We start from the raw sequence: 12,399 nt of genomic DNA, 5'->3' as shown, positions 1-12,399 counted from the left end.
TGAAGTATATGTATCTTTTCTAGATTCGTACGTGATGTGGTACCCCACACGAGCAGACAGTAATAAAGTGTAGAGAAAAATAGCGTGTTATAAACAAGAACCTTGATTCTGTAAGGTAATAGTGGTCTCAGCCGCACCATCATGCCAACTACACGAGATAATTTGCCCAATATCGATTCTATGTGCATGTCTCAAAGCATATTCTGTGTGAAAATAACTCCAAGTATTTTAAAACTATCTACAATTTCTATGTTTACATCGTAATAGACAAGGTTGACGGAACTGATTATTTGCTTAGATTTGGGCCTAAAGATTATTGCTTTTGTTTTGTTTATATTGATTTGTAGACAGTTTTGTTTTGACCATAAATGAAAATTTTCAGAGCAGTGTTAGCTTTATTCTCAGGGCCACTGTTGTACGTATTACGTACATTACGTATTTCGCATCTTTATAGATATTTACTAAGTCATTTATATATACAATAAACAGGAACGGGCCAAGAATACTACACTGAGGAACGCCGCTGGTGATATGTTTCAAATTTGAGCGGCTTTTGTTTATTTCAACGTATTGATAGCGATTATCAAGATACGATTTTATAAGGCTTCCACAGTGCCCTCGAATACCGTAGATTTCAAGCTTATCAAGTAGACCGAATGAAGGAATCGTTAACAGTTCCAGATATAAGTGTGTCCTGGGGCCGAACTTGAGTTTCGAAGATGTGCAGTGAATTGTCCAACAGCAGGACGTGGCGCAATTTGAATTACACCAAGATTTGAAGGAAAAAAAAGGAAGTGCAGAGCTTTATGCGTGCATGGCTTGAGCTGACTCCAAGCCGTGTAATCTGAAGTAGAACGTTCTTGCGGGCTAGTTGGTTCATTGCAGAAAAAAGGTTACCCTATCATTCGCGCAGTACTAACCTTTTTTTCTGCATGCAATCTGGATCACATGGCTAGATCACATGCCTAGTTATCAGAGAAATGGTAAATCTCCTGGAAGTGAGTATTTAACTCCTTTTCACATTTCGAGGTTTTCCAAACTAAGTAGCGCGTTTCCTGTGGTTGAGAGATGTGCGCGATGTGCGCGAGCACACGCCAACTCCAAAACCGATCCGAGACTTCTGTGCGGAGCATCACTTAGACACCGCTTCCGTGACGTGACGGCGATATGACAAACGCCCAGTGTTTTGAGAGCAAGTCTGCATACATCACCTAACGATTCGGCTCGCCCGTCAATCGGAGGAGCGTGTCTGCCTTCGCACGTGATTTTGTCGCACACTTACAAAAGCACTGTAAGCCTAATACATATAACGATGTGCAATTCACGGTCGTCGCAGCTTTTACACTATGCATTAAAAAGACAAAAACGTTTTCCTCAGAACCAGTGTGACTTGGTGTCTATGGAATTTGCTGCTGGAGTTCAAACCTTTCCGTCCTGGACAGAAATGTCTGCACACATATGCGAGCATGTATTCTCTCTCAGCGCTACCTTGTCCTGTAACTTTTTTTTTAGAAATGGTTTGCTTCATGGAGGGAGGAAATAAACTTGGTTAGCTGAATTTCCACCTTTATCAGCAATTTTTTGTGCATTTGTGCGCTTCTAGCCACTCATGCTATTTCTTCAGCAACACTCTCTTGTACTTTAAATTGCTGCATTCTGCAAAGATTTACTAACGGTAGTTTTTTCTTGTGGTGAAGGTTTTTTTGCATGTAGACAATTTTTGGGGTATTTTTCACGTCTGTGGTGCAAGTCGACTACCTTTTTGTCTGTTTTCAAGGTTGTACCACGATCTTTTTGACTTCCAGACCTTGCAACGCAGATCCTCAGTGTTCCGAGGAGCCCACAATGGTGCACTGAGGTTAGTGTGCACGCAATCCGAATACCAAGAACTATGCGAAAACCCAGTGCGACGCTGTTGCTCACTGTAGAGCACTAGTCCGCTTGATCAGGTTCGTCAGACACTGTGGGAAGATGCGTCAGGCTGGTATCTCGAAGCAATGGCTGTGGTGGTTCGGAGAGTTCAAAGTGCTACCGGGCCGACAGTAACACGGACGCTTCTGCGAACAAGCTCCTGTTTTGCTTTACCCACCAGAAGCTTGGAAGAACACTAACATTATCTTAAACCATAAGAAAGGAGACGCCAAGGACTTGAGATAGAGAAGTTTGCGGGCACACGATGGGCGCAACTGGCAAGGGACAGGGTTAATAGGAGGGTTATGGGAGAGGCCTTTGCCCGGCAGTGGGCGTGGTCAGGCTGATGACTATGATGATATTTACGGAAGCAAATGCCTCTTGTGCGCTTGTCTTTCAATGCAGCAAGCCTTTTTATTTCCTGTGCATTGCGAGGGAACACTTAGAACGCCAAAGCATGCTTCCTTTTTTTATGGCTACGACTGTACAGTGTCGCATCAGGAACTTGACCTGTAAGAACAAATACCATGGCCAACCTTCGCTGCCCACGTTCTTGCATGGTGCCACAGGGACTCCTGGGCCATATTCCATAACATTTCGATTTTAGATTTGTCTATTTTGTCCCCATTTGTGACTGAGATATACTCGGGGCTTGGAAGTGTCTGTGAGGAGCGACCCGACCATTGGGTGGCTGACGACCGGAATTCACCTTTGGCTGCATATCGCAGCCAATGGTGAGGTCCGGTCGTCAACCTCCCAATGTTCGGTTTGATTCCCACAGACGCTTAAAAGCCGCGAGTTATCTCAGTAGCCAATGACAGAGGACGAAAGGAACAAATGGACAATGTAAAGTTTTATAATACAGCCCCTGGAGCTCTTCTTACCTGTCGTTTCTGCCTTGTTGTAAACGCGGTTCGTCAAGTCATTGTTTACTTCTGTTTCAGTTTTATTTTATCTGTTCATGACTACTTTTTACCTATCTTTCGTAAGGAATCGCATAAGATGCTGTACTGAAGACGAGAATAGGCAACGTGTAATGGTAAACTTTAGAATATATGCGCAGAAAACTGAAATAAGATATAGCACTAATAGCGAAGAACAAGCCCTTTGCGGGAAGTGAGATCTTGCCAGAGAAATTTAGGCAAGGACCAAAACGGGTTAGAGAAAATTTTGCTGACACTCATGAAGTGATGAACGTCAGCTGGCACATATCTCCGGGGGATCGGGGAAATGCAGGATCACTGTATAACGTTGATACCTATTTGGCGTAAAGTTTGAGACCAGCGAAAAGGCTTGAAGTGAAATTGAACACAGCGAGAGTTGGGGCAAGAGGGGAATCAAGGACCAATTGCGGTATTCTGGCTGGAATTCACATTCAGAAGTAAACTCGTGATGGGACAGTCTGCTGAGTAGATGAGGGGACGCAAAGAGAACCGACACGCACTTGGTAACCGCACAGCATTGACAGAGTGGTGAGTTCTACCGGGCGCATGGTATGCACCGTTGGCACAGAGCAAGCGAGGTTGAGATCACCGTGTGGTACCGTCGTGGACTTCCTTAGGGCTGGTAACTACGACGATCGCAATAATTATATACGCGATGACAATCGCATAGATGCATTTTGAGACATTCGACGAAAAGAACCTTGTCATGCCCAGATTTGTGCGACAGGTAAAATCAAGTAAAGTCACTTTATTTGCTCAACAATCGACAGCAATTGTCAAAAAAGTTCCCACAGCAGCCCCCAAGAGCCACTGCTGCTGATAGGGAGGTGCAGTGTGGAAGTTCATTTGAAGACAGCACACAGGGTATACACGGCACAGCGGTTACGTGGTCCCGAAGCAGAAAATAAATTGTCAAATCTTCTGGAAGATTTCACTATACACATGCACACAAAAGGAAAAAAACGTGAAATAAGCACACACCAACCATTCAAAAATAGTAGGCCGACAATACAGCTACTCGCCACTTGGCGCTGTTGACGCCTCATAGTTTAAAGTGTAAAAGGATCGTGCAAGCAATCTAGAAAGGCCAAGTAATCAAGCATAAGCGAGTTTCGTCTTAATCTAACACGATGACACAAATTACTGGCTTTATTGTATCTCGTAGCGTTGACCATTGGCTGTTTATGAAAGAAAAGGTGAGAAGTATTACCTGCTAGCGCTCAGAAAAACAAACATGTCAGAAGCCTACCTGTAAACTTGTGATGCTGATTGATTTCATTCGACTAACAGAGAAAAAAAAGGTATGAAACATATATAACAGCACCGCTGCGTTTAGTCTCTGAAACAACAACTTCTACAGGCTATTACTATTTCTCAAGCATGTAATGTTCAAACTGCACTTGGGTGTAATCACGATCGTGATGGAACGGAACGTGTGAACGACAATGTTCGTTTCGCACTATCGAGAATATCTTCCAAGGGCGCTTGGAATCCTAAGTTCCTACCATTTCCACTAGTTCGCTGCGACATTCTGCACCACCAGAGCCGAAAAAGGCACCGAATTACACATAAATCGTGCATGCATTTTACACCTAAATTGCACAGTGAAAAATCGACACCGCTACCATTCAACTTGCTTCTTTTCCACAGTGATATGTCAGCAAAGCAACAACGACAACAAACCCAGCTGACACGAAAGACGCACACTCAGTAAGAAACCACAACCGAAAAGGTCAAACGTGCCTGCAGCATCAGGTGTATACATTTGACTAGGAAAATAAAAACAAAAACAAAATTTAACACACCTACGGGCACATCGCGCTGTTTGTATATATATATATATGGCAGAGCTGTGTAAGGATTTACCGCGACGCAAAATGTACAAGAGTGCCGACCTAAGCAACCAAGCCTTCTGCTGCACCGATGTAGAAAGGACACGCACGGTTCCGATGCAGTTATACAGGAGTCGTTATGTTCGACAGATCACACTAGCCGCCCCCTATCCAAACCTTTCGTTTTTCACATTTGTTTTAACAATGCTAAAATGAAATGTCAAGGGGAACGGCCGGTACATCGGGTCACTTTCAGTGAGCATTAAATTCGCCGATAAGATATGACGGGTCTTTGCTTTAAAAACAAAGTGATTGCACCTGTTTCCTGATTTCAATAAGAGGTGTGCGGGAAAAGTTTTTCGAGTCAGTCAGAAATGCATACCCTTAAAACTTTAGTAATCAGTTAGGTAAGAATGACCATAGAACTTTAACAAGGGTACCAGCGAAAGGACAATCGCATACCGTTTGCGGGAGTGGAAAGGTAGTGTTCTTGTTAGCTTTCAGACCGAACATATTGTATTTTAGATCGTTGAAGTATGATCGGTTTCAGTTCCACAGTAAGTAAATATTTGCACTGTCGCTGCACACAATCACTTCAAGATTCATAATTACATACTTTAAACATTAAGTGAGTAGACTCCAGCTAAAGAATGCTTAGGATACCTTTCGTAGTTGCTGCTTCAAGCCTAGAAAACAGGGAAAAGCGCTCATTTCGGAGCGATGTGTTTGATATTATCGTCGCGAGAACTGGATTCATGCAGGGAGGACTTGCAGGGAATGCGTTAAGAAGAATTTTAAGGTAGCTCATCCGCCGGCTCTCTCTTGATGCGTGCCGCGCCTAAGTGAGCCAAGCACCGTCAAGCCATGAGGTGGACGGTGGAAGTTCTCTTAAAGCTCACTGCGCCTGTAATGCGCTTACAGTGAGCTATGCGATACCTTAGGGGCCCTGGTACACAGCCTGGAAAAGGCACTGGTCGCAGGTAAACCGACACAGGAATCCTGGACAGAGCAGTACATGAGTGCATAAGAGCCGGCATTTGTAAGTGCCTGCACTGAAAGTAGAATATCACATGGGACCTAATTTTGTTTCGGCTCTAATTAAGTTTCACCGCGTCCAGTGCGGTCATGGACTGAGAGCGCAGGCCCCTTGAATTCACGGGGTGCGTTTCAGCCCGACAAGCGGAAGGGGACGGCATGTTCCTTGTCGTGACTTGGTTGCATAGGTCTTCGACGCTGTGCTCATGCAGCGCAATCGTTGGACGGACTCGACAGCAGTGACAGTGATACCAGTCTAAACAGAGAGCAACTGCATGCAGTGGCGCCGCAGTGATGGCGTAGTACCTAGGACAGTTTTGGCGCCGCTGAGCTCTTGCTGCAACCTGGCTCCTATCGCCGAGGCAAGTAGCGTTTGTGCGAAGTTATTTATTTACGAAAGGGAATTACTGTGAGAAGAGAATTCTTAGTATTGGTGTCACTCTTGTTGCCCGCGTGAAAAAAAAAAAAAACTGAGGTAAGTGCTGCAGCTGCACTATGCTGCATAAAAGTGACGAAGGTATCTATCTCCACGCCATTGAGCAAACGCAATTTCAATGCATTTTTTTTTCTCTCTCGAAAGCTGCAGCACACGAGCAAACGAAAGCTGGCGCGAAAGAAATGAAACTAACTTCTTGCGCCCCCGCTTAAAGAAAATGTGAACTACACAACGGTCACGAACGCCCATGCTCGACCGTCGTGCGCCACTGTTGCGTCTGGCTTGACCCAGGAGGTGTGTACACCCCTACCACCCCGTGAAATAGCGCGGGCGCGTACAAATGGTGGCAAGCATCTCGCGCCATGTAGCACCGTTTGCTGATGCGCCCACTTATACACGTGCGCGTCTGTTGTTTGGTCCCGTTGTTTTCCCAGTGCAGCGTGTTGTGTCGCCCGTAGAACTGGGCGGAATTCGTGAAGGGCTCGGCTCTTGCGACTGGTTGGTCGGGCATCTTTGAACCAGGTTTGAGTCGATGACATGGGTCGGACACCACCGCCAGCAGCAACTGGAAAGGAAAAAGAAAGTGCTTACCAGCTTATCGAAACGAATTATTTTGGCTCTTAACTACCATGCTTTTAAAAGACTTAAAGATAGCTCGTTTTCTACGAGGTCTTACCGCTTGTTGGTTTTCCGAGCATGCTGAAAGGTGAGTACTGTTCTGCACTTGCCGTATTTTGTTAAGGAAATTCAGCGAAGATTCTTGCAAATTAATTTTTTATTATTGCAGAGTCCTCGTGAAAAATTGTGACGCCTCTGCTTTGAGCAAACTTAGAGGGATTAAAGAATTTGTTAATCAGTTATTAACCTTTCCGTGTCAAAGCAACACTATAGGGAAGTAGTGGAAAGACCTCTGCGTATGAAAGGAAATATTTTTTTCTGGTCATTCTCATTTTTAACGAGTGTGTGCTGCACCTTAGATTCCTAATACTTAAAGCATGATGCTTTGCCATAGTCAGATTTATTTCTCTGCACTTTGACATAGTTTACTTACGCAAGCTACAGCAGCTACAACATTGTATGCGCCATTCTTTGGATTCATGAAGTCTGGCCGAGCAAGTGGTGAGTACCCCTTTGAACACTTCCTCCGCAGCTTGGAGTGTGTTTCTGAACTGTGGTTGTGTCCTTGGAGGAAAATAACATCCTATGTTTTTTTGGTTTTGTATTCTTCTTTATCATTTCCTTTATAACAGGATTCCTTGAACTGCTGCTTTCTTTTCAACCTGTCCAAACATATTATTGTCAAAAGAACGAAGCGTCAGGAAGCTCCATATCTATGAACACCTGCCAATATTTTTCTGTGCTTCCATCAGACGCCGACTAAATTTCAATTCCACGTGTGGTGGGTGGAGCCAGCGCCCCATGTTCGCGTTATTTGCGTCTTATGAGGCAACCTTATTATCAAGTCTCATGCATGTATAACCTAAGTGACAAATCACTAGCAAAAGACTAAAAAATATATGAGTCTAAAAGTGTAAATGATTATAAATGTAAGCAAATCCTCTTTGCATGCACTTCTCCTTTTCTGCCTAAATACTTCAAAGGCTCAGTCATAAAATATAATGTTTAAGCGTTTCAGTCAAGGCAAAAGCTGGCCCCATTTTAACGAATCACACATGAGCCCTTCTAACAACAAAATAGTCGTCTTTAGATCGTACGAGCACTAATATTTAGGTTTCCTATTACTGCAAGTGATCGCTGCACACAACTTGGCGTGCATTTTGGCTTCCATCACTAGTATTACCAGAACTACATGTAACCGTTTACTGTTAAAAATAAGTTTGGATTTCATTTGCCTGTCGCTGCCTTCTTTTTTTCATTCATGATTTCTGCGAATTTTTTTTTACTAGAAAGCAGAGAATACATATGAAAATGGTATATTTCAAGAGGATCTCTTTCTTCTCACATTAAAAAAGCATTGCGGCAAGCGAACACACTAACCGGCCAAGCGCCTCTTCTCTCCCTTGAACTACAGGTAGGCGATGCAGAGCCCGAGGACCAGCGTTGCCATCGACAGAGTAGCACCCAGGCTGGCGTCCTGGCGTGAAATAGAAAAAGGGACGAGAATAAGCTAGAAAAACGAGTCCAAGGAAGCAAGCTCATGAGAAAAGGTCAGACTCCATCCAACATAAAAATAGGGCCACTCATCAAAATGATATGCAGTGTTTTTATAAAAAAAGATGGCTGCAAAATTAGCTGAGATGTGCGGTATGACTGCAGCGTTCCAAATGCCTTTAGACAGTAAGAATTACATTCTAAATCCTGTGCACTGCATAAAGAACCAGGGCAGAGTGCAATTGGACAGCTTCCATCCAACGCCTCTAGACTGGTCAGGACTGCAACGAAAACCTGGCCACTCTTGCGGACACACCTGACGCGCCCTGCAAACTGCAGAATGACAGCTATATTACATTATTATAAACCTCTGTAGCTTATCTCGGGCCTCCGTCTTCTCGCTACGAACAGGATGACAAGGCCAACATGCACAAAACCTTCGAGGACTTTCGTCCCCACTCTGTGCAAAAACATTACACACTTAGCATCGCCCCACCACTCCTGCTGTAATCCCCGACTACGCTTTGCAAGAGAGTCCTATCCTATGTTCCCAGGGTCATCCTTAAAGGTAATATTCTAACTGGCGAGAGTTATCAACGAACATATTGCGGACTTGGATATCGCGTCCAGTATTTGGGGGCAACCAACGAGTGTTCTTCGATATGTGTTATGCTCATCACACGACTTCACAGCCTCTGCAAAGTGGGTAGCGCTATATGTGCACAGAATAAAGCGCCGGGGGAGTTAAATCTGCCTGAAATCGCTCTTGCCTTTAATATTGGCGCCATACCTCCCACTGGTATTTAGCGCTTACACTGCAGCATATTGTGCCTTACGGTGACTTGATCGATAACCTCGAGCACCGGGGTGCAAAGAGACCTTACGTAGATGTGTGACATCACTGGATTGATGGTCTTTTTTAGCTGGTCAGATATTGTGCAGTGGTATTAAAGAGCGATGCGTCGCCTTCTTTCAATATTTAGGTGCTACCTGCCGGCCGCGTAGTGCCTGCTACCACAGCGGTTACTACGAGCGGGCAGTGCGTCCTCATCATGAGGAGTGTCGCCACTGTTGAAATTTCTATACGATAGGGAGGTTCTTCCAGTGTCTTCAACTTTACAAGGAAGGCAGCTTGCGAGTTCAACGACAATAAAACTTCTGGGAAAAGTGGGCCTCTTGTTAGGCAGCATGGGCCACGTCCTTCCGCTCTTTTTTCGCGTTAGTTTCACGACCGGGATGCTCTCGCCACAATACGCGCCTAATACAAAAACAGTTCATCACACACCCAAAAACACTTTTGAGCAGGAAGCCTTCTATGAACGCTGTTTTTTCATATAATACACCATTTCACTATTGCAATCAATATATCCGCAGATCACCCGATGGCAGTCTTGAATATTTTTCTATTAACGTTTTTGCTACCGTCAAAAGCGTTCCCCATTGGTTTTCCGTGGGAGTCTCAACTGTTTGATGCGATCGATGGGAACAATTTAAAAGAAAGATTTTGCTACATATCAGAATTGACCATTAACTTCAATATTTTCTTAAAAGTATCTGACAAATTTTCTATTGAAAATTTTTGTCCGAAATTGTTGGATATGACTAGGCCATGAGCACGCGGTACGAAGGCAAGCAGAGGCAAGACTGTTAGTAAGTCTGGGACCGCTACGTCCGTAGTCGCTTATGGAAGCACCTCCAGGCATTGATCTCCCCTAAAGCTGAGCAGTAACTATATTAAATCCAGAGTCGCAAGTGTATGCGTGTAGAACGCACGTAACAGTTTACTCATGGCGGCATAATCGCTTCTCCATATGCATCTAATGTAGCTTTCGACGCGTTCACCTAGGCGTGCAACGCCCAAGGCTTCCGGCAAGGTAGGAGCACTCACGTTGGACTTGCGGGTGGTGGTTGCCGGTGCGGGAGTGGTTGGGTTAGGTGTGCTGGAGGTTGGCATAGAGGTGCTGCTGGTTGGCGTAGGGGTGCTGGTGATGTTTGCCGTATGGTCTTGCACTTGATCCATGGCACCGGGGCCGGTTGGCTGGCTCGCGGGCGTCGCTGCCGTTGACGCTTCGGTCGCCTTGGAGGCCGTCGTCGGGGCCTGGGTAGTCGTGCTCGAGGAGGTTTCCGATGCAGTGGTGGAAGTTGTCTGCGCAGCCGTGCTCGTCGTGTCGGCGGAAACCGACACTTCCACCATCGCCGTCGGTGCCGAGGGCGCAGTGTTTTCCGCCTGTGCAGATTTGAAGTTACTCGTTTAAGCACAGAATCATGTTTTGCAATGCAGTCTACTTTTTGACCTAGATATATGAATGGTGTGAGCCCTGTGCTACGCTCATTTCAGTTCAGGTCATTACAGGACAAAGGTCTTTTCGGGCGATATACTCATACTTGATTGCCATGACTGACATTACACTCCGCGCTTAGTTTTTCGGGCAATGGAGAGACTGCTACGTAGCCGAACCTCACCCTCTCTTCCTACCCAGCTGAATGTAGCCCCCGCTTGCAGTTATTAATTTTCTCATAAAGCATTGTATATAGTCAATGTTCGTTATTTAAGGCATGTTTCTAACACGACTGCCAACTTTCTATGTTGGCAGTTTAAAGTTCCCGGGGCAACTCTTGTTACAGGAAGATTCCATATAGATGGCGCCAACTACATTAGCGGCTGAATAAAGTTACCGCGAAGAGAGCAACGCGCCAGGTGGCCATGTACAGCGTCGTGCGGCAAACAATTTGGCGTGATGAGACAGTTAGTGGCGCTCCGCCCTTGTAACTTTCCCTTCGTTGCCTTCGTTGCTGTCTCCGGCTACAGCTGTCCCTTGTAATACTCCCGGAAGAGGTCTTTAAAGGAAATGGCGCAGTATCTGGATATATGAGACAGATACTGCACCATTTCCTTTCCACCAAAAAAAAACAATTAAAAAAGGAAATAAAAATGAAATGAAATGAAACGACAGCCTCTATAGTACATTTCAGCAAGACAAATTACGGAAAACAGACTATGCTATCTCATTCCTATACTGTTTTACGTGTCTGATGCAAGAGATTTCATTGTAGAACGCCTTACGAATTTACGGAACCAAAATAGCTGTTTATGTGGTGTTTTATCTTTGTGTTATGTTTATATAAAACCGTGGTTAATGTTTTCTTCCATGTAAACTACTTTCGGTCTGCAAAGGTTCTTGCAGAGTTACGCGTGTAATCTGGTCCTTAATTTTTGCCGCTTCGTTTTTATATTCTGTCACATTTGTTCTGGTTGATGTTTTCTGTAGTTGTGATTGCCGTGCTTTCAGAGAATGCTCAGATGACTTCTGCTTCTTGCAAAGATTTATGTATAATTTACTTCCACCTGTACTGTTTTTGTACTGATCGCTATGCTGAAAATTTTATTATTTGCTTGGAGTATCACATGTCGTAAAATTTTTCCTTTCTCACTTTTTCTGTTTCACTTCTTTTACTATCGCGATGTCCGCAAATAACTTCGCTATCTGCCACTGCTCCTCTCGTTGCAATGGTATGAGACCCTTGTCAAGCTACTGATATGTAGCTTTTCTCTCATCCTTCATGTAGGCTACTCATGAATACATGAAATAAAAATAAATAAACAACTATTTCTTCCCTGTGTCCGCATTCGCTTCGACATGCAAAGCCTGGCAGGTAAGACTGCTTTAAGTAAGCTGGACATTTTAGAATTATCCATGTTAAAGTTCCCGCCAGTGTGACTCATGGTCCACGGGCGCACAAGCCTACATATCTGCTCCTGCCGTTTTTGTTACCTAGCGACGTCTTATGAACGTGGGGCATGTCCCCTTTTATTTGATCTGTGTCAGTTTTTCCTTTTCTTATGTGCGATTACAAGTTCATATTTATTATTTATGAGACATTTGAAGCGCAACCGCCATAAAAATATTACAGGAAGAGGTCCTAAAGTGCTGAACTGTCGTGGATCTTTTAGCGCACAAGAAGTGAGGTGAAATTGCAAGAAAAAGAAAATAGGAAGCAGTGCATCACAGCTGAATTATAAAAACAAACAAGAAATTTATTAATAATGTGCATGAATAAGGAACGATATCGCTAAAAGAAATTGTCAAAATTGTCAAACATAATGAGTACCTGGGCAGAGCCAACGTGA

At 44.4% G+C, this 12,399-nt stretch overlaps 1 protein-coding gene across 1 annotated transcript in view; it reads right to left on the bottom strand.

Annotated features, from left to right (window-relative positions):
- Positions 1-3,588: 3,588 nt before the first annotated feature.
- The window catches only part of LOC144099458 (uncharacterized), a 75,756-nt gene continuing 66,945 nt past the window's right edge, over positions 3,589-12,399 (bottom strand). Inside the window, exons 2-4 of the mRNA XM_077632768.1 lie at positions 10,159-10,497; positions 8,157-8,253; positions 3,589-6,723 (exon numbers count right to left, since the gene is read on the bottom strand). Of these exons, the coding sequence (XP_077488894.1) occupies positions 8,185-8,253; positions 10,159-10,497 (408 nt within the window). The 3' untranslated portion in view covers positions 3,589-6,723; positions 8,157-8,184. The remainder of the gene's footprint in view (positions 6,724-8,156; positions 8,254-10,158; positions 10,498-12,399) is intronic.

Source organism: Amblyomma americanum, chromosome 7 (genome assembly GCF_052857255.1).
Source record: "Amblyomma americanum isolate KBUSLIRL-KWMA chromosome 7, ASM5285725v1, whole genome shotgun sequence".
In the NCBI taxonomy this organism is placed as follows: Eukaryota; Metazoa; Arthropoda; class Arachnida; order Ixodida; family Ixodidae; genus Amblyomma; species Amblyomma americanum.
This window is presented reverse-complemented; position numbering and strand designations above follow the sequence as displayed.